General features: G+C 33.1%; 2 protein-coding genes across 2 annotated transcripts; both read right to left on the bottom strand.

Annotated features, from left to right (window-relative positions):
* Positions 1-5315: 5315 nt before the first annotated feature.
* Positions 5316-10541, bottom strand: LOC107026743 (YJU2 splicing factor homolog). Its single transcript, XM_015227822.2, has 8 exons — positions 10179-10541; positions 8215-8364; positions 7893-8027; positions 7706-7771; positions 6648-6698; positions 6433-6546; positions 6028-6112; positions 5316-5789 (listed from the first exon to the last, which is right to left on the bottom strand). The coding sequence occupies exons 1-8, from the start codon at positions 10374-10376 to the stop codon at positions 5590-5592; spliced, it is 999 nt and encodes a 332-aa protein (XP_015083308.1). The 5' UTR covers positions 10377-10541; the 3' UTR covers positions 5316-5589.
* A 3434-nt stretch (positions 10542-13975) lies between these two features.
* Positions 13976-22268, bottom strand: LOC107028970 (tryptophan--tRNA ligase, cytoplasmic). The gene is made up of 11 exons (XM_015230227.2): positions 21782-22268; positions 21511-21696; positions 20873-20924; positions 20725-20790; positions 20094-20177; positions 18647-18739; positions 17109-17189; positions 15347-15418; positions 15068-15136; positions 14816-14926; positions 13976-14273 (listed from the first exon to the last, which is right to left on the bottom strand). The coding sequence occupies exons 1-11, from the start codon at positions 22126-22128 to the stop codon at positions 14223-14225; spliced, it is 1212 nt and encodes a 403-aa protein (XP_015085713.1). The 5' UTR covers positions 22129-22268; the 3' UTR covers positions 13976-14222.
* Positions 22269-22625: the final 357 nt, after the last annotated feature.

Genomic DNA, 22625 nt, shown 5'->3' with positions numbered 1-22625 from the left:
CAAATTTTTTTTTTGGGTGGGGGTGGGGGTGGGGGTTATTTGGGGACGATGCTAGGGATGAAAAACGAAAGTTTAAAATTGAAAATATTTTTTTAAAAATAAACTTAAATTTATTTTTTTTTTGGGAGTGGGGGGTGACGGGGTGGGTGAAAAAAATGAAATTTTGAAGTTCAAAATATTTTTTAAAAATAAACTTTCTTTTTAGAAAGCGTGGTGTGGAGGTCGAGAGTTGAAATATTAATAGGAACCCATATATGAAAGTTTTGAAAAATCGCTTCTAAAATTTGGAAACAGAAGATTTTTTGAAAATTTGGAGAAAACTTCTTGCAATAGTCATATTTGACCCGTAGTTTACCCACAATACACCCATATTTTGATGGGTAAAATATGGGTTTAATCCCAAATATTACTCATATCTAAAAGGGATAATTGTATATAAAAACAAACTAATAACCTAAAATAAATGGAGTAGCTAGGGTTTGTCAGGCGCATCTCTCCCAAATATCTCGCTCGCCACTCTTCTCCAATCTCTCGCTCGCTTCCTCACTTTTTATACAAACACAAGTGTATATTGTTTCTAATTTTATAAGGCAGAGAAAATTGTATAAATACATATATTTTTGTTTCCCTCTCTCCCCTCTTCCAGATCTCGCTCGCCACTCTCTTTTAAATCTCGTTCGTCACTCTCGCCTTTCTCACTTATACAAACAGAAGCGAAATGTATAAATTGCTTTTCTGTTTGTATAAAGCGTGAGAAAATTGTATATACACATGCAAGTACATATATTTTCGTCTTATACACTAATAATTATACAATAAAAATACTCTCCTGCCCAGTTTCTTTTGCCTTTCTCTCTTTCTCGTTTTATACAATTTTCAATTTGTATCTACTTTTTCTCTTTCTCATTTTATACAATTCAATTCAATTGTATATTCCTTGTCAAATTTCTTTCGTCTTTCTCTCTGTCTCATTTTATACAAATTCAAATTGTATATAATCGTTATATACACTTATAATAATACAATTCATTTTATACACTTCGTTAAAATATGTTTCATTGTTCATAAAATAAAAAATGGGTTGAAACCCACTTTACGATATTTGTCCATACCAACTTTGTGGACCGTTTCATTCTTGATATTTGTCCAAATAACTTTGTGAACCGTTCAAAGTTTAAATTGCATTTTTGGTAGTCATACCCTTCAAAATGATATTTTTATACCCTTCAAAATGACATCTTTTAAATTTGGGTCGTCATACCTTTCAAACTGACATCATTTTAAATTGTTGCCCAATATTTATCCAAATAACTTTGTGGACCGTTTCAAAGTTTAAATTGCATTTTTGGTAGTCATGTCCTTCAAAATGACATATTTTTATTTTTTGCTAGTCACACCTTTCAAAATGACATCTTTTAAATTTCGATCGTCATACCTTTCAAACTGACATCATTTTGTTTTTATGCCCCATATTTGTCCAAATAACTTTGTGGACCATTTCAAAGTTCAAAATTGCATTTTTTGGTCGTCACATCCTTCAAAATGACATCTTTTTATTTTTCGGTCGTCATGCCTTTTGAAATGATATCTTTTAGAAATTAATTTATTATTTTAAATAAATTAATTCTTTCAAAATTGGTTTGTCATGCCGTTCAATATGACACTTTTTTTTATTCCATTTTAAATTGACATTTCATTTAATTCATGATGTTATTAAGTTTGAATCGTTGCATTGACTAATACCTTGTTCATATGGTCATGTTTGCATAATTTATGTTATATTTGCTACTAACATTGATATTGCAGATTTTGTGATACGTCATTCATGTTAAGTTCAAGTTGGGTCGTCCGCCTTTCAAAGAGACGTGTTGGGTTGTCATCTCCCTTCAAATGACACGTTAAGTTTAATATTGGGTTGTCATCTCCTTTCAAATGACACTTTAAGTCAATATTGGGTTGTCATCTCCCTTCAAATGACACGTTAAGTTCAATATTGGGTTGTCATCTCCCTTCAAATGACACATTAAGTTCAATAGTGGGTCGTCATCTCCCTTCAAATGACATGTTAAGTTCAAGTCGGGTCGTCCGCCTTTCAAAGAGACAAGATTGGGTTATCATCTCCCTTCAAATGACATATTAAGTTCAAGTTGGGTCGTCCATATTTCAAAGAGACAGGATTGGGTCGTCATCTCCCTTCAAATGACATGTTAAGTTCAAGTTGGGTCGTCCACCTTTCAAAGAGACATGATTGGGTAGTCATCTCCCTTCAAATGACATATTAAGTTCAAGTTGGGTCGTCCTCCTTTCAAAGAGACACGATGGGTTGTCACCTCCATTCAAGTGATACGTTAAGTTCAAGTTGGGTTGTCTGCCTTTTAACAAGACACGTTGGGTTATCACCTCGTTCAAAGTGACATGTTATTCACATCATCCTTCTTTCAAAAGGTACACCACCTTCATTGTGCAATTTTGCAAGTAACATCAAAGGTATGTGAATTTTCTTAGTTTACAATCAATCTCCATTTTTTGTTTATTATTTTCATCCCAGTCGATCAATGTGGAGTCTTGCTCAAAAGCTCTACTAACGTCTCAATTGTTTTGTTCAACGTTTATCAAACCAAATTTGGTTCGTCAACTTTGTTTGACTAGGATCTCTTTCATCGATCCTAATCAAACAAAGAGACAAGTTGTTGACACCAAATTTTGATCTGATAGTTTTAAAATTAATACATTTTGAATCAAATACAAAAAACTTTTAGAAATTCTATTTTTTAATTTTAGGCCACAATACTAAGTCCATAACTTAGGCCCATAATTTTTTGGTGTGAATAATATTTGTGGATAGAGGATAAAAAAGAAAAATTTTGAGCCACAATACTAAGGTAAGGGGGAGAAGGGGCGTGAAAGGGGCTGCTGGCAGGAGAGAAAAACGGAGAGGGAATGGGGAAGAGAAAGGGCGGCTGGGAAAGAGGAAGGGGAGAGAATTTTTTTTTTCTTTTTCATCCTCTACCGACAAATATTATCCACATCAAAAAATTATGGGCCTAAGTTATAAACTTAGTATTGTGGTCCAAAATTAAAAAATAAAATTCCTAAAAAAATTTGTATTTGACTCAAAATATATTAATTTTAAAACTATCGAACCAAAATTTAGTAGGTAAATTATAAAAACTGCATGCTGAACTTATTGTTTGAAAGTTATACCATCAGGGGTTTTACTTGTTTCAATTTATACAATCAGTTATCAAAAGATTTTGAATTTGTTTGTTTCAAGTTATAGCCATCAGGGGTTTTATCATGGATTGTTAAAATTATACTAATGATCTAGGTTCAAATTAAGTGCAGACTGTTGGGACTGAGTGTTATCTAATTCAATTTTTAAAAAAGTGTGCCATTAAATTAAAATCAAACCTAACTTGATTTATTTTTGTTTTCGTAGGCATAATGAAGGTGTTCCTTCAACATCAATGGCTGGTATGGCTTACCTCCACCAGACGCCTCCGGCTCCTTACCTCCAACAGATGCATCCGGCTACTAACATGGCTTACCACCAGCCTGAAGTTCCAGTTAAGTCTTACGACCCAGTGGCACAGAGACCACCACGGGTTAGGACACCACCGGGTTAGGGCAAAGGATACAAGTATAACATGATTGAAATGCCTTGTTACAGTAAATTTTGAGTCTGTGAACTTGAGTTTAAGTTTTGAGACTGTACACTTGAGTTTGTCGAAAATATTATGAGATTCCACGCAAAAGGTGACTTCTCAATCCAAAAACTATTAATAGATATTAAAAATCTAGAACGTGAATGAACAAATATTTCAAAATACTATATCAAACAGTATAGAACTAAATTAAGATTCAAAATACTATGTGAAACGGTATAGAACTAAATTAAGTAGGAAAGAAATAATTATAGAAGAATTAAATTGTTTTTAAAAAAAATGTAGGCAGTGAGTCAAAAACATCAACAAGGGAACAAGACAGGTCACATTGCTGGTCGAGACTCAAAAACTCAAAAAGTAGCTACTGCTCAAACAGGTCAATACACTCTAACTATCAAGTTTGCAAAAATATCAAAAAAAAAAAAAACCTAATTTAGTCTTTTAATTATTAAATCTGACTTCTTTAAAAAATAATAATAGGCTTTTAATTATTAAATCTGACTTTTTTTTAAAAATAATAATAAAAAGGCAATGCCACCAAGTCGCCAGTCGCCAACAATTTGTTAGATTTAAAGATGCAATCCAACAATTTTGTTAACCCAATTTTTCAATGTAATGGGAATAGCCTGGTGGGTGAGAGCGGAATAAACGCAATTCACCAAGTAGAAGACTATCAAACACCATTGATTTGATATTACTATCGGTGACATACTGACCATTCACACGGAGAAGAACATCCAACGATGTGTGTGTGACTGGCTAATTGGTCACCTTTTCTTCACATAATAAATCTAACAAACAAACAATTTCAAGAGCAAGATTTTACCTGGGCAATTCTTCAACTTCCCTTCTCTGGAACTGACAAGCATAAGAGGGGCGGAATACTTCTAGGGTTTTAAGGGGATTTATATAGCATGTGGGTTCGGGGCTAGGGTTCCCGAATTTATCGGGTCGGGCTACTTGGATATTGGCACAGGTATATGTTTTTAAATTTTTTTAATTGAATTCATTAATCTTTTAATATTGAATTATTTGGTAAATCGATAATTCGGAGTATTACTTTGCTCTTTACCCCTACATAATATTAATATCAATATTTTATCTAGCTACCTTTGCCTTCAATTCACGGCATTGTCTTATTTCTTATATTTTTATGTTGCACCTTTTTTATAGGTTACATATATTATGAGTTACATTATTATCTTGTCGCACAAGTTACGTAATTATTTTATGAACATCCTTTTATTGATTAAACAAGATCGTTAAAGATCAAAACCAATAAATTAAAAATCGATATATGATATCTTGTTAATTTAATTATTAGTTTAGCATATTTAGAAACCAAGAATCGATGATACATAAGTCAAACCGATGCACACTCCATACTCACGAAAGCTTCAGTTTTTCCTAGGTTTAATTTAGAAATTACTAGAAAAGCAGATAAAAATAGTACTCACTCCGTCTCAATGTTTGAATGGAAATAAAAGTTATCTTTTGGAACATGTGGTATAAACCTACAACGATAACGTACCCAAAGTAATCCACTAGTGGTTTGTAGTGTAACATAAGCCATAAAAAAAATGGTTGCTACGAATCATTTCATTAACGACTAAACTATAGAACAAATGACATAAATTAGAAAGAAGGAAATTAAAGAAGGCAAAGTATAATGAGAGTAAATGACAGATGTTTTGCATTAACAATGAACTGTTTTTTCGAACACTTGAGATGGTTGTAAATTTTTTTAAAAAATACAACGTACACATCCCAATTGATACTGACAGATGGTTAGCAGAGAGCCAAAGCTTGAGCTTGCATACATTTCAACTGCCCATAGAAAGAGCATACCCGATGAAAATCACACCTGCGGTTAATAGATTTGGCAGATGTATCTGGACAAATAGAGGTTGAAAGGATCACTAAATCAATCATCATCATCACTATCATATTGTTGACATAACGAGAGCAGACCACTGCTTGTCGCAGCATCAGTGCTCTGCGAGTCTTGCTTGTTTACTTCTACTGTCTGCTTGCTGTTGGAGTGTGAGACTGGCTTCTTGACTATGGATATTTTGACTGATGAGGACTTCAAAATGATTTTACTATCACCTATCGATGCTTTATCTGTAAGATAGGTCGTGAAAATAGGGTTAGAGATCCCTCAGAAGCTATTTCTATCAGAATGTCCCCAAAAAAAGTAAATTTGACTATTATTACTACTTTTCCCCAAGTAAAACCTATGAATTCTACGATCATTGAAGAGTTTATAATATTTCATCCACCAAATGTCATACAAGGATGTTGGAATTATGGGAAGCAATGATACCCTCGGAAGGGAATCAGATGAATAAACTCAACCTACCTTTGTTTTTAGAGATGTCATTAATGCTGGCTTTCGTCAAAAAGTCTGTGGGCTTTTCATCAGGTTCCTCCGAAACCTTTCTCTTCTGCATTTACACAATAATAAGCATAGTGTTTAAATGGAACACCAAAAGAAGGTTAAGACATGATATTGCATTCAGATTTAAGTCTAACAGTAGATGCGCTGCTCCCAACAGAACTGTAATCTAATTTATGGATTTACATTGTATTTTCTACTTTTCTTTAGTTGTACATCAGACATATGGCAGGTCCAATGTAAAGGAGATTAATCATTTTGTAGATGCTGCCGTTTTAATTATTTAGTTCTGTGTTGTACAGAAGTAGGTTGTTGGCAATATAACAATTGGAATTTGGAAAACTGAATAAGATGACCAGGCACTTGTACCTTTAGAGAGTTGTTTTCTGACCCTGCACTTTCACGGGTAAAGAAAGCCATGTCATCATCGTCATCGTCCTCAAGTTCTTCATCATTGATTCTTTTGACAGTCTCTCTTGATCCCTGATTTGAAATTACAAGGCCATAAAAATTGCTAAGAAATTTACACTATTAGAAGCACTCCTATGAACAAATAGTACTTATTCAGACTATGGTATACCAACCTGGAAAATTGATCTTATGAGAGCTTCATCGTCTTCCTCCATCTTCTTTTCCTGTGAAGGTGATTGACATTAATATGATGAAAAAGGCAGGCAACAAATGTTTCACATACTCGGCAACTAATTATAAAAAGGTACGTCGACAGATTCTCATAATTAGCTATTAGAGCTTACCACTCGTGATTATTCTCATCATCCTGAATAACCTATCATTTAAGTCATTATTTTTCTCCATACTCCTTAACTAGATTTACAGATACTTACAGTGCTTCCTAAGAACAAACACCAACATCATCTCCAAGCTAATGTTCCTTGCATGTAAAGTAAAAATGGTACCTTAAACATTCTAGATGTGTTAGATTCAAGCTAGGATTGGGAGTCCTTTGATATATTGCTATACTTTGACTTGCAGTAAAGGGGTGTGCTGAATTGATAAATGAGTTATAATACAAATGTTACTTATTCAAAAAAAAAAATTGTTTTTCTTTTTTAAATTTTGCTTTCACATATATCAATTTCAATTAAAATTCTCTATGATTCACACTACTAACAATTGAACACCTCGCATGATCTAATCAGAGTTCAAAATATGTGGTTTCACAAAAAACTAGCCTTTACATTTAATTTCAGTTATTCTGTTCTTTTTTTCCTTTTTCTGTTTGTTTTAAACAGGTGTCTTGCGCTTGAGGTAGGCAATTAGACAATATCTAATAAAAGATGGTGTTCAAGAATGAACTAAATTGAAAATTTTAGTCTGTGATTTGATTCTTAATTAAAAGGGCTAAAATCATTCAACACATGGAATTTGAATGGGGGGGGGGGAGCATATTGATTTGATCCGATGAACAACAATTTGAACGCTTTGGCCATGACTGATCTCAAGTGAAATCCATGTGTATAAAGAAGTTTATACATCCAGCAACTTTATGTAGGAAATTTGGAGTTCTCTAAATTAACCAATCAACAGAATTGAGATGCTACAGACACTTAATCATCAAGGAGAAAATATTCACTCCTAATCAAAAATTCAAACCCGAAAACAATATAAAACATCATCATACCTTGGATTCATGTGACCGCTGCAAAGCTTCAAGCATCGCATCTACACTCACAGTGGCGTGCCTTGACTGAAAAAGTTGGGGTTTAGAAAGTAAGAAAATTGTCAGAAACGAAAACGGGATATACACCACAGCAATGTAGCAAGGCAAAAAAACAAAAAATTACTCAAGAAGAAACTTCACAAGTCACCTTCAGAGATTTCATTTCATCTAAACCAGCAAGAATATCCATTTCTCTCTTTGAATCCAATGTCCTATTTTCTAAGGACTTCATTGCATCACCCATTTCTTCATCGTCTCTTTTTTGTTTCTCCTTCTCAATTTCCTAAAAGAAAAAGAAAACATAAATATGAATGCACAAGAAACGGGAACCTGAAAAATGAAAAAACGGAATATTTTATGTCATACATAAGGTTCACGCTCTTTCCTCTACAGAAGGAAGTGCTGGATACAAATACAACAACAAATTGATATAATTCTTTATAATGAAGACAAGTCCATAAAATTCTAACCTCGTCTTTGCCACGCCAAGGCTCAAAATTCCTAGTTGCACCTGATTCAACAGTATAATCGGAATTCTTGGGATCTGTCTTGTAAGTTATCTCTGCGGAGCACTTTGTGCACTTGAAATAGAATCTGAAGATTTGTATTCCCAAATAAGTCTGCATAATTTGATGCATGATTACAAATCAGGGCAAGAACATAAAAACACATGATCATAATTCAAGTCAAGAACATACAAACACACACGCATATACTAGAAAATGTCCACTACAGCGTAAGACCTCATTTGTTTGCACTTAATGGAGGTTGAATCTTAATCATTCAGATCTCAGTCATTAAGGTCTCATTTGTTTCCATTAAGATTAAGACATTTGAATATTAAGATGTGCATTTGTTTTCATTAAGAAAAAGATGTCTAAATTTGAATATACATCTGATAATAAAGATGTGTGTTATTAAAACGTCTAAACCTGAATATACATCTGAATATTATGATGTTGTCTCTAAATCTGATCAGTGATGATTAATATGTTAATGGTTTCTATTGGTTAACCTACAAATTTTTAGGTGACATGATGGTATGAAAAAGATGAAAATTGTAATCTACAAAATTTCTTGGCGACGTATTTTGTAGTTGAAAATTAGTTCATAGTTTGAGAGTTCTGCCAAAAATGACTATCCTAGTAGAAGTAGAGAAAGCAGGTTTCACTCATCGCATTCCACAATGATTGTGTCTTTACCACCCTCCAACGCACCTCATTTTCAACCCCCTCCCTCCAACATAACTAGTATTTATCTAGATTATATACAAATATTTGTAGGATTTTGCTTACACAAGTACGAAACCCACCTATTTTACACATATATACAAGATTATTAGTAGCAAGCCGTAAAGTGTATTAATGAAGAATTTGAGTGGTAGTGAAAGATTAATAATGTCTACTTATTAATTGGAACAAGGAACATGAAGTCAAAAATAAAGATAGTTGTAAGGAAAATTGACTTCATGGGAAGCTATCCTTCTCTCGTGCATGCTATAATGAAGGTTTAGTAAGGAAAATTAATTTTTCCTTTGTAATGATATTTTCAGATAAATGAACGCCAAAAAATGACTCATTAGATACAATTCCCCTTGAAAAAAGTCTGGCATATCAAACACATTAGTTTGATTATAATATCCTTTCAATACCGACAATTTCACTTGAGGATATGTTTTGCTGGTGGGACAAGAACATTAAACTTATTAAAAAGATGACATTTGTGAGGGAAAGATTGGAGGTGGGGGAGGGGGGGGCTTTTCCTGGGCTGTTGGTTTCACTCCAAATCCTCTGTTCGGATACTGCAGAAAACTTTCAACAAAGCTTTCTGTTCATCTCACAACAACTGACGACATCTATGATGTTTATGGCACCTTCGATGAACTTGAGCTCTTCACTGATCTTGTTGACAGGTTTGTCCACACACATTACATCTTATTCATAAAATCATGTCACCTAAAAGATAACTCTAACTGGAAACTAGGATAGTAACCATTGCAGATTACAATAAGAAATTCTGGCCAAAACATAGATGTCAATGACTGATATTGGATAATCTACAAATTTAAGAACATAAGCAGCACAGAAGAAGCAATGTTTTGCTTAACCAAATCAGGGGAAAACAAGTTTTAATCAACAACAATTTGCCATAACACTTTACATATTTGATCCAACCGATATCCCTCATAACTCATTGGACTATCCGATTCCCAAGCCAAGTTCCGAACTTTTCATCAACAGTTACTCAATTCAAGAATCTCAGGTTATCATATAGTCATGAAACTTTCAATTTAAGGTTCACTACCCATATCACATAATTCTCACAAAATTTCACAAAACCCACCAGGATATTAGTTGAATAGTACATATACAGAAACCCCAAATTCGCAAAATTGAAAGAGTAGCAAAACTAAAGGGTTTTAAATAAAAATTACCTCGCCAACAACGTCCTCTTTGCGAGAATTGAATTTGGTACCCTTATAGATATAATTTCCGCAAGTAGCACAACGAATACTCATTGGAAGCATCATACGCACTTTCATCTGCTGATTCTTCGGCTGTCTTCGCCTGGGAATCTTTGCCGGATCGAAATCCGGCGGATAATACTTGTTTAAAACCTTCCTTTCTCCCATGGCTACTGCTTCTTCTTCTTCTCAGTCCAACAAATTAGTTGAATCGGATGAAGATTTGCGAGTAAGCAACCCTCTCTGTAACAGAGACAGGCAAAGGGTTTGCTGAGCCGATGTTTTCTCTTCGCAAACTCAGGTTTTCTTATATTGAAAAAAAGTGAAAATAACTCAAAACTTTTATTTTCAAGGGGAAAAGTGACAAAATTGTTCCAATTAATGACAAGTCAAATCTAGAAGGTATTTTGTAGTCTCTCTTATCAAATTCATCAAATTCACTTTTGAATAATAATAATATGTGATAGATAATTTAAGCGTGTAAATAATTTTTTTGATACAAGTAAATTTATGTCTTTTTATGAGCAAATCGGATTTTTTTTGTTATTTCTAGGTACTTATTTTTCCTTTTTGCCACCACATAGATCACATAATTAATTTATAGGTAAAGTATTTACTCCTATTTATTTTTAAGATTATAAGTATTTTTTATGTAAAAATAATTTATTCTTTCACATAACAATGTGAAAATGTTGTTTTTAAAAACAACTTTTGTAACTTTTTTTTAAGTGTAGGAGGAAACAAACTAAACAAAATTCTTACAATATTACCAACATGGATTGTAGGGTAGTGTTGGGATTATTTCACCTTTAATTAGAGGTCTCGGTTTCAAGCACTGGGAATGAAAAAAATCATGTTTGAAGCGTTACCCTCAAATGGCCTTGCAAAGCACGATTCAAATTTAGTTGGAACTCTAATATAAACTCCAAACACCGAGTGATAAACTAAAAAAAATTTAAAAAAATCTTACAATATTCACAAGTAGATGGCGTAAATATGCTAGTAGTAGAAAGTTGATGTCGTTGAATATGAGTATCCAATGATCAAGAGGTCTTAATTTGTCTGATGGACTGGGCTTTCATAGACCACCAACCCAAACTTATTTCATGTTAAAACTAATATCTTTTGTAATTTATTATGGGCGCAAAGTAGAGATATCTCATACTTTTAAGGTAAATTACAATTTATTCAGTAAAAGCTTATAATTATAGAATTTTTTTAAACGGATATAATAATATAAGTGTTGATACAAAGACGATTGGATACATCAATGACCAAAAAATCAAAGCGCTGATACATTAAAAAAAGATTAGATACATGCTAATATATTAAAAAGAGGGTCGGATACATTAATGGCCAAAAGATCAAAGTATTGATACATTAAAAAGAGGTATACACTAATGACATTTTTGACTTAGAGAAAAATGAGACATTTTGAAGATTTGTAAAACTCAAAGGAAATAATGGTAATAAATACACTAAAAGGTGATATTTCTGTAAATATTCCATTTATTATGTATAACTTATTTTTTTCAGTTTTTTAATTCATGTATTTTCAATTATTAAAGAACTAGTGAATTTGACGCGCGGTATGATTATCCATTTACAAAATTAATTTAAAAATTGATTTACTACTATAGTTGATATATGAACTAAATGTTAATTGGCTGAAAATTCTTTAAATGTTATAAAACAATAAAGAATTGTTTTAATATTCATTCATCTCCTATATTTGCGTTTATATATATATATATACACTTTATAATTTTTAGCATGTTAGTTTTCATATAAAGTGTGCGTAACATTCTATTTGATAACAATAGTAACATTTTATTTGATAGAAGAAACAAAAACAATGGTAGGTAAATAGATGAGTCAAAGATATCAAAATACTTGTGAATGATAGTGCTTTGTCGAGCAAGAACTCATATTTTAAATTGTTTTAAATTTTTAATAGTGTGTTTTTCAAGTTCGTTATTATTCTCTCTCAGATACTATAGTTACTGTATAATTAAAACAAAAAGTACCGACATGCTAACCATTTGGCATTGGAGAAAAATATACAAACCAAATAGATTTTCTCCTTTAATTGATTGTTCCTTTGTTCTTCACCAATTGTTTTATATTTTTCTTTTGCCTTAATACACTCTATAGATAGAAATGTTATTCAAGCTCCACAAATAGAACAAACGGATAACTTATGAAAATTATAATAGAAAATTTTGAAAAGATAATATACTTGTAGTGCTCCACTTAAACGAATGCCTGAGATCCTAATAATTTTATCTGAGATCTTTATGTTGCCTGCAAAAAAAAAGGAAATATTTGGTGAATGACATTCACATAAACAAATGCCTGAGATTTTAATAATGTTACTTGAGATCTTTTGGTTACCTACAAAAAAATGAAATTTTCTGTGATGATATTCACTTAAATGAATGTCTGAGATCCTAATAATTTTACCTGAGATATTTTTATTGCCGGCACAAAAAATGAAATTTCAGTGATAATATTCACTTAAATGAATGCCCGAGATCCTAATCATTTTACCTGAGATCTTTCTGTTATCTGAAAAAAATAACATTTTGAATGATGATATTTGGATATCGATAATGATCCGTAACTGCATATAATTACAAAATAATTATGATTAAAAAAAAATTATCACAACGCAAACATGATTGAGTTTGTTGATGTTGTATAGACTTGGGGAGAAGGGTCAATTTTATTTATAAATATTGGGGAAATGCAATAGATGGCCAATTTGCATAACAAATTTGTGATGAGACTTTTGCATAAAGTAACTATATCGGTTCTAATATTGCTTCAAATTATGAGTTTTAAGTGCATATTAAAGCAGTTATAATAGTCATTTAAGGTGAAATTAATGATGGCTTGTTATTGCAACGTTTATTTGTATTTTATTTATGAGTCCTTTAAATACATTTATTAGTAGCGATGAAACAAAAAGAATAAAGGTAAAGGTGCAAATGATCGTTCACATATTACACAAATTAAAATTAAGGAAAAGTACAAAAAATAATAAAAAAGATAATTAATAATCCTAGCTTTTGAGAGGTGCCACATCAACAATCTTATATCCAGATTTATATAGATATATAGANGATTAAAAAAAAATTATCACAACGCAAACATGATTGAGTTTGTTGATGTTGTATAGACTTGGGAAGAAGGATCAATTTTATTTATAAATATTGGGGAATTGCAACAGATGGCCAATTTGCATAACAAATTTGTGATGAGACTTTTGCATAAAGTAACTATTGGTTCTAATTTTGCTTCGAATTCTGAGTTTTAAGTGCATATTAAAGTGGTTACAATAGTCATTTAAGGTGGAATTAATGATGACTTGCTATTTGCAACGTTTATTTGAATTTTATTTATGAGTCTTTTAAATACATTTATTAGTAGCGATGAAACAAAAAGAATAAAGGTAAAGGTGCAAATGGTCGTTCACATATTACACAAATAAAAGTTAAAGAAAAAGCTCAAAAAATAAATAAATAAGATAAATAATAATCCTAGATATATAGATTTTGAATAATCCTGTTGTCAAAAACTTGCTTCAAAATAACAACGGGATATTTGATTTTTATATATATATATATTTTATGACATGAGATTTTCACTTTTAGAATATCGATTTATCGATATATAATTTAGCCTCAACCAACTGAAAAATAGGATAACTCTGTCTTTTTAAGATCTGATCATTCTTATACATGTGTGCAAAACCATTTTTAACATGTCCACGATGTGCATCTTGTAATTGCAAAGTGTACATGCAGAAAAAACATTTTTAACATGTTCAATATACCACATATCCCATCTTCTTGACGTTTTTCTTGTAAGCATAACTTGAGTTACAATAACGAGTAACAAACTACAGAAAAGAAAAAAACAGTTCCAATTAAAGAAGCAAAACCTTAGTAAATGGAAAATAATGATGAGCCTCAAGAATTAAACATCCAGAAGTAATTATACTTTGCTCATTCAATTGAACATATTGGGAAGTGGTCTGACAGCCATGAAAGCATCTACCATCTGCAGAGAAGACCATGGAACAAATAAATAAATTAATCATACTGGAAACAGAATAGAAAAGGAAAAAAAAAATTAAACGAAACGAGCATAGAAAGGAGACGAGACATCCAGTAAGTTGGACAAGCAAAAGAGGCACTAAAGAACACTTTGAAAAGGCAGAACCTTCCGATTCTGTTCCTCTTAATTCCCTGAGAGTACTCGAAAAAGAGGAATAATTCCTGATGGAATGTCATGCTCATGAGAGGAGACCTTCATACCCTCGACATATCTTTTTTTTAATGCTAGGGCGAGCTTGCACGCAGCACACCCTTAACATAATTAATGAATTATGCGAGGAAGAATATTGAAAATGGAGACTTGGTGCTAATTTCAATCGCATTGTGTTCACTTACGCTAGCAGATCAAGCTTGAATCGCTTGGTCACTAAAGGAATCATATCATTAGAAATTCAGATATAGTCAGGACAAGTTGAATGGATAATCCAAGGGAATTCAACATGGAGACTGAGTAATTTGAAATTCAGAAAGTCCACTGTTAGTTACCTCATCAGTCACTGCTGCCCTAGCTCGTCGATGTCTTTCAACTAGATCTGTTAGAACTTCAACTAGCCTCTTTTTAATTTCACCTGTCAGCATACGGCCCGAACCATACTCCTGAAAGTTGAGCAAATAAGTATTATTGGTAATATCATCTGCCGGTAGTCCGTGCATAACTGAATTGAATGCTAAAAGCTGGAGTTCTACAAATGCAAATTTGATAGCAAAGAAACACTAAGGGAAAGCATAAATAGTAACCTCTCTAATGTGTTCCATCTCTGCATCATCGTCCAGGAAAAAGCCAAGATATTTAAATGGTATATCAACCTGCACAGTATCCAAGAGAAGAGGTTTAGTTTGCTGACTTTTTTTCCATGGCTAAGATGGTACAAAGTTGACTATATTGATCCAACAGAGGTGAAAACAAGCAGAGATAAATTGCATTTACAAGCTGCTATATTCAAGCATGTACAATCATTTAATAGAAATGCATTCCATCCTACGAATTAGCTATTGGATTCATATAAATTTAATTACCTCCAGGTTTGCTCCGTACTTCCTATGCAACTCAATTGAGTCTCGTCCACCTGAGAATGCATATCTGTTTATCTGCACATAGTTATAGTTTAAAGGGTCATTATAATGCTATCGAAATAATTTATTTGGCATAGAGCAATCAATCTGGATAATGCCCATTTTGGAAACCTACATAAGAACTTTCTTTTTGAAATGACAAGTATTCATTGATTAAAATAATCAAGAACTAAAATGGCGCTAAACAAATTAACTTCTCACATATTCAAATTGCCTCAGTTTCCAGTTTACCTCGGTCAGAACTCCTGTAATCAACTGGACTCAAACACTAGTGCATATGACGCACATCAGTAAGCTAGATAGAACAAGTCAAGTGAATCCTTCAATTTATGAAGATTCAAGGTAAGAAATTACAGTTCCACGATTTTTAGCTCAAAGGATCTCGTATCACCACCTGAAGACTATGGAGGAACCAAACAAGGAAATCCAAGCCCAATTAATCTCCTTGAATCAAAGAAATCGTGTGACAAGAACTCTTGTTTAACTCATTTTCGCTAGAGTTTAACTATTAAGGGAATTTGTACATTTGCCTCTTGGGTTATCATAACTATAAATACTCATTTAGTTAGTATCATTTTTCTTTTAGAATGAATTTTAATGAAGTTCGTGAGAGCTTAAGAGTATTTTATTTCTTATTAGCATCTTTTATCACTTAAGTTATGATAAGATATTTGTAGAATCAATTCCTCTGCTAGCTTAATATGTTAGTTTGTTTGCTTTAGGTGTTTTATTGTAATGTGGTCAGATTTTTACTATTCTAGATTTTGTTTTGGTTTCATTTGAAAGTTTTTTCCACATTAAAGTTGGTTGGTCTTCTATGGTTTCTCCCTTTCTTTATCTTATAGCTTCTGAATCTGCCTCAACACTGTAACCCGCCCCCTCCTCCCACCCCACTCCCCACGAACAAAAACATTAAAAAGAACAAATTGAAGCTTTGGTATTCTTAGAGAAATAAGTATGACACAGAAAGTAATTGAAGAAAAATCATCACCAGTATAGAACGAGAATCGAGATACGTTTCTTTTCAAGAGTATCTGTCACAAATATCATTTTTACAGACTCGTAAAGAAAAATTTCTGAAGTTCTATTAAATTTAGTCAAGAAAAGGCCCACATCTGGAGATAAAGACAACTTATTTGAAAAATTTTATGTATTCGAAATTCTATCCTCTAATACTGAATGTCATACTTTGAGTTGTACAACACCTTATTAATTAACTTGCTCAGTTCAGCATGCATTGTTTCTAATAATTTTCTTTATGAAAGTCGTGTCCAAGCAACTTGTGCACATCACAGCTATTTCACCGATACATGGCACCTCCCACCAACACATATTCCGGACTCTCTGCATGAAGATTAGACATATGGAAGAAATCACCTAGTGTTTTCTATATCTTTATTGAGATCTGAATCCTGATCTCAATTGTTTGCAGCCATTTCATGACCATTAGGCCACATCCTTGGGTGCATTGTTTCTAATGAATTTTATATAAAGACTGTCTATAGTAATCCTCCCTCCTCATCCAAGAAGGAAAGGACAACACAGAAAAAGGAGATCAATAAGAACAGGATTATGCACAAAATGGATGTCCTTCAATTGATACAAGCATTGACATATTAGGTGCATCAAATGTGTAAAAATATATTTTTTGAGAAGGATTTATTTTGTTTGAGAAGGTGCGCAATAATATATTTGAAAGCCCAACCTTGTTTTTTATCTCTTTTGCTGAATCAGTCACATAAATGGCAGAATTTGGATCACTAGCAGACATTTTTCCATTCTCCCCCTGCAAATGTTCAACAGAAAAGTAAAATATCAACAGAAGAAATGTATGACCATTTTTAGAAGCAGACACGTTAAACAACATAAGCTGAAACAAGTGTGCACAAATTAATTTGACAAATAAAAAGGATGAGAACCAGTTTTATTTCTACTTATTTGGAATCAGACAGATACCAACATGGAGGTCGGCACATCAGACAAAGAAAAAAGATGAAATGACATAACCATTATACAGTATAGTGATACCTTTCATATAAGTTGCAACTCAAGAATCATTTGCAATTACACAAATAAAGAACCAAATTCAACTGTGAAGAGCATGTACGTGGTAAAAATGGAGGAAAGGTGAAAAAAGAAAAGAACATATAATTTTTTGAAATTTTCAAATGCAAAAAACGATTTTGTGGTACATATTTCCATCTACCCAGTAGAAAACAACATTCATACGAAGGCTATTTGCAATATGGACAAAAAGGATTCCACCATACAATATCCAACTAGAACTAATCCTTTATGAAAAAGTTACTGAAGATATGGGGCTTTGATCAACATCTCATAAAGGAAATTGTTTGTTGTGTTACCTTCATGAAGGAGGAAGGACTGTCATTCACATGCTTTATGGATTTTTCGTTAAACAGATTCTAAATAAGATTAATATCTGTTGAGAAGTTGATGCTATAGTAAATGGCAAGTGTTCTTAACTAAACTTTGCATATCTTATGGAGCAGGCAACTAGGTCTTGTTGTCACGAAATGCTTCTCCAGCATGAAGAACCACGACTCAGGTTCTAGGTACAGAGAGAATTACAAAGGGAGATAAAAGCTAGCTATCGGAAATGCTGCATTACTCATCCTATACAAAAATTAAACAAACAAATTAATAAATTAGATTTAAGTTTAACTATGTTTTACAGGTCTATGACCAAAAGACGCCACATTTACTGGTTTATGAGCTGTGCTGTAAACTGCAATTTTTTACAGGTCTATGACCAAAAGACGCCACATGGTTTATCAAAAGAAGCACATGCTGTAAACTGCAATTTTTTGTCATTCAGAAAGGCTCTAGTTGACTATTCAAAAAAAAGATGCTGAAATACACATATAACCAGAATGTAGCACCAGAACTGAACTTTCATTTGTAAGGAATTGGGCTATAGAGATTGCCACCGCTCAAAAGGATCATATCAGAGGTCATTGAGGTGATAGTGATTCTTTCTAACTATCTGATTATGGATGCTGCAAAAAATTTCCTTTCGCAGTGGCATTCGGGTCATCTTGTGGCCAGAAGAGTTAAGCCTTCGTGGCAACAAGTTGAGGACAGACAAGCATAATAGAACAAATTGTTCCTACTAATTAACTGTAAAAGACTTAAGTCACAGAAGTGTGATCAAAGTGAAATCTGATTGTAAATTTGTAACAAAATTTAAATTGGTCAGTCACTGGTCTATAAGGAGGGAAAAACCTGAAGCGCAGGAAAGAATGATGATTCAATCAAAGCAGGCTTGTGATAGCCTATCCGGGGAGCAACATCTCGAGTCATTCGGAAATACGGATCCTGAAAGATCACTTACTGATGTTAGTTCTTCCAGTAGAAACAGAGGGGAAAACTATCAATAAAAAAATCATGAGAGACATTGCATGTAGGAAAAGAAAGAAATGAAGCAATAAAACCAACATGACCTCCATTTTTTAGATTTGTTTTCTTTTTCTTTGAAGATAAAATGACAGTGTCTATATATCAGCTAATCAATATAATTTAAAGCAAAACAGAAGATTTCCTGCTTATCTGCCTATTTAATCCAGCAGATTACAGCTTCAACTTGCTAAATTGTGTCAATCATCATACGCTCACGAACTATCCAGTTAGAATATTTAACTAGAAAATAGCTCAATGTTAACAGAGTAAAGACCGCACCATAGGCTTAGGCTAATGTCTATTCACCACACACGGAGACCTAACAACCCAAAAGAAGGACAAGATTTATCGTCAGCAGATTACGCAGTACAAAGAAAGGCACCTATCAAGAGAAAATGTTGCTTCCAGCGTTTAGGTTCTAAAAAAATGTTGCCTCCAACGTTTAGCAATATGACAAGACAATAACTTGAGCCCTAATATATAATACCACCAATTGAACAGGACCAAGCAGAATTTTGAGATCGCCCATCCAGCATTTTCTTTTGATAAGTCAAATATCTTAAGTGCATAACACACAAAGATGGTGTAGACTTTTAAAAGTGCAAAATGTATAAAATCAATTCAAGCCTCTCATTAGTTCAGCACACCAAAAATACATTAAAATCAAAAGAGAACTCCTTAAAGGAAATCAATGGTTTCTATCATATTGGAGGTTGCTATGAAGGTTACTATGAGGAGATCTTTGTGGCAATTAAAAATGAAGATTGCTTCTACTGATCGGGAAATAACCACCACTCTCAAACAAAATATGCCCACCCCTGTAGAAGTATGGATAATTTTTTGGATTTTGTTAGCTCCCTAACTCTCTAGGACAGTAGGGTTTAAGGGGTTTATGTTTTTGGCTGCTTTATGGATTTTGCACAGTTAGCTTCATGTAATTTTCATGTTTGAAGCAACTTTATTTTCAGTTATAATCTCTGCACCCCTAGATGCATTTCTAATACAATTTAATTACTTCACCCAAAAAAAGTATGCCCATGTGACTATACAAATAGTACTATTTTATTGACAACAAAACATACAGCTTCATTTTTGTACTAACTACTAAGTGAGGAATATATTGCTCAATCAAGCAACTGTAATTGGACATTTGAAGAAACCACAACAAAATACCCACTGTAATCATGTCAATTTTTTTGTAGGAAATAACATTACCAGATACAAAATATATGTATTTAAAGAAATCTGACAGAAAAAAGGAGCAAGAGAAAACCTGGTCAATGGCACATGGAATCAAACAGCGAATGTTCTCATTGCCAAAGATATGAGGAAATGAACTGGGAAAGGATGGCACAGCCTATAATTTTATAAATTCAGCTATGTTAGTTTTCCGTGCGTTCAAAACCAAATTCAAATTCTAAAGTTTTGAGGAAAAGACAAAACCCATACAAGATTCAGAGTAAGCTACTTTTCCATTTTTTTTATTTTTCTGGGGGGTGGGGGACTAGGTGAAGTATACTATTCCAGCTTCTTCAAGCTTTTGACTTTTCCAAAGTTAATCTATTTGACGTGAAAATTGGAAAACATATATAAAATATAATGCACATAAGCTTCACAAATGGAAGCACAGAAAGTTTTTAGAGAAAACGTCTTGGTGCTATATTGTTTCTTTGGATGAGGACTGTCTATCAAAGCATTGTAGTTTTCTCTATATTTCCTTTCTGTCTTCATTTTCCTAGATTTTATTATGGGGCCACTGGAGGGATGGACATATAAAGATAACTTAAGAATTGGAAGTATGAAGATCTTTCCGAAAGCATTTGTCCAAAACTTGAAAAAAAAGTTTTTGCAAAATAGAGTAAGTTATAAACGGACTATAGTTACGACATTGAGGAGTATGCTACCTGGACTGGTGGAAAACTAACTTTCCCAATGTGATCTTCACCTGTGAAACCAAAAATACCAACAACCTGAAAAACAAACCACACAGCATAATACGTTTAAGAATTTTAACATAACATACTCCTCTAGATATAAAGTGGAAGTAATCACCTTATTGTATGTGACACATTTTGCAACCCTGACCATGTTCTTGTAAAAGGCGCTGCGCAAAAAGAATTTTTATTAGCACCAATACTCTAAGTTGTCAAACAAGAAATACATCATAAAGCATGTAAATAAAAACCATGGAGACATACACATGAATTTGGAAGAAAGCACAAGTTGATTGCATCCTTGTGCGACCATATAAGCAAAAATTATCTTTCAAATAGCAACACCCACCGCCCGCCCTTATCACATCCAAAGCAACAAAACTTAACCATGAAAACAATATAACTGAGTCTCCTTTCGCTCCCATCCACCGCATCCAAAAAGAAAAATCATTGTTGCATTAAGGACACTTCCCATCAAAAATAGGACAATGACTTTGTGTCACTTTACAAGTATCCCAAGTCTCACTCTGTATACTTCATTAATCCTTAAACATTATTTTCAACTTTTAAAACTTCAAAATATCACCTAAACACTATCCTTGTAACATATACCACTTCTAGTATGATTAGCATATGTATACATGCTTTTATACCCACCAAACACTCGAACAATACAATCTAAAGAAGGAATTCTCAATATGAACATTTTCCTTATAGTATAAACCGCATTCCGGAAGAAAAAAAGAGGCTACTTACCCACCAACATAGTCAAAATCAGAGAAAATAAACGTCTTTGAAATATCAAATCCACAAGCAATAATGTCTTTAGCATTCTCACGAGCAAGTCTTTGGCTTTCTTCCACTGACAAATTCTTCCACATACATTTCTCATCATCAGTCAACTGTATTACAAGTGGCACCTTAAAAGCATCCTGCAAGTACCTGCAGCACGATAAAACAAATTCACAAACCCAAAAGTAAGCAAAAAAAAATCCCAATAAGCATTGTGTATTCAAATCCCAATTACTTTGTAAACATGAAAGGGATAAGATGACCCAAATGCAAAGCTTCAGAAGAAGGTCCTCTGCCAGTGTACAAATAAAACTTCTCCCCTTTCTCATAAGAATCCAATATATCATTAAAATCACGATGAGCAAAGAAAACTCCACGGCGAAGGAAAACATGAGGTGCCCGATTCGTAAGACGTTGAACTCTCTGAATTAACGACTCGTCAAGCCTCTGGCAACCAAATTTGTCGATCAATTTGTCATAGTCAATCTTCCCGCCGTCTTTTGCTGATACCTCCCATGGGCTCACTACTTGCTCCTCTTCTACCTCTTTGCTTTTATCATCCTTCAGCTCCGTTTTCTCCATTGACGACGACTTCCGATGAGCTAATGAGATTTTCAGGGGACAAAATGATTTTCCGGCACCGGCGACGACTTGCGGCGAGGCCGGCGAGTTTGAGGATTTTGGATTCAGAGAAGTGAAAAACCTCAGTGCTAAATGGGGTAATGAGATTTAGCAGAAATAGACATAAAAATATATCCTTTTTAGTCCTCAGTTATATCATATATTACCAATTTTATCCCACTATTAACAAATCTTTCAATATTACCCCCAAACTCCCCGTTTGGACATAATTTGAAATTTCGTTTGAATAAGCAAACAATAGAACTTGACAATTCGTAAAAATTATCAAAATTTCTCGATTCTTATTTATTATTACCGAATAATCAAATTATAGTTCATAAATAAGGTAACGAAATATCATGAAATATTTCATTAATAAATCGAACATTTACATATTCCTTTTATAAACGCATGCTTGCGACTGCGATGCATCAATCAAATTGTAACCACTTTGCCGA

Source organism: Solanum pennellii, chromosome 8, assembly GCF_001406875.1.
Source record: "Solanum pennellii chromosome 8, SPENNV200".
Taxonomy (NCBI): Eukaryota; Viridiplantae; Streptophyta; class Magnoliopsida; order Solanales; family Solanaceae; genus Solanum; species Solanum pennellii.
Note: the sequence above shows the minus strand (reverse complement) of the source record. Positions and strands in the feature narration are given on the sequence as shown.

Bases quoted from the DNA above. Each gene is read 5' to 3' on its own strand.
- LOC107026743 (XM_015227822.2), bottom strand. From the start codon at position 10,376: ATGGGAGAAAGGAAGGTTTTAAACAAGTATTATCCGCCGGATTTCGAT. The intron at 8,365-10,178 runs GTAATTTTTATT...CAAATTATGCAG, and splicing joins AAGAGGACGTTGTTGGCGAG to ACTTATTTGGGAATACAAAT. The intron at 6,113-6,432 runs GTACAAGTGCCT...GTGTAAATGCAG, and splicing joins CAGAAAACAACTCTCTAAAG to AAGAGAAAGGTTTCGGAGGA.
- LOC107028970 (XM_015230227.2), bottom strand. From the start codon at position 22,128: ATGGAGAAAACGGAGCTGAAGGATGATAAAAGCAAAGAGGTAGAAGAG. The intron at 18,740-20,093 runs GTTTTCTCTTGC...GTGATCTTTCAG, and splicing joins TTCCATGTGCCATTGACCAG to GATCCGTATTTCCGAATGAC. The intron at 15,137-15,346 runs GTAATTAAATTT...GATACTGTGCAG, and splicing joins AGTACGGAGCAAACCTGGAG to GTTGATATACCATTTAAATA.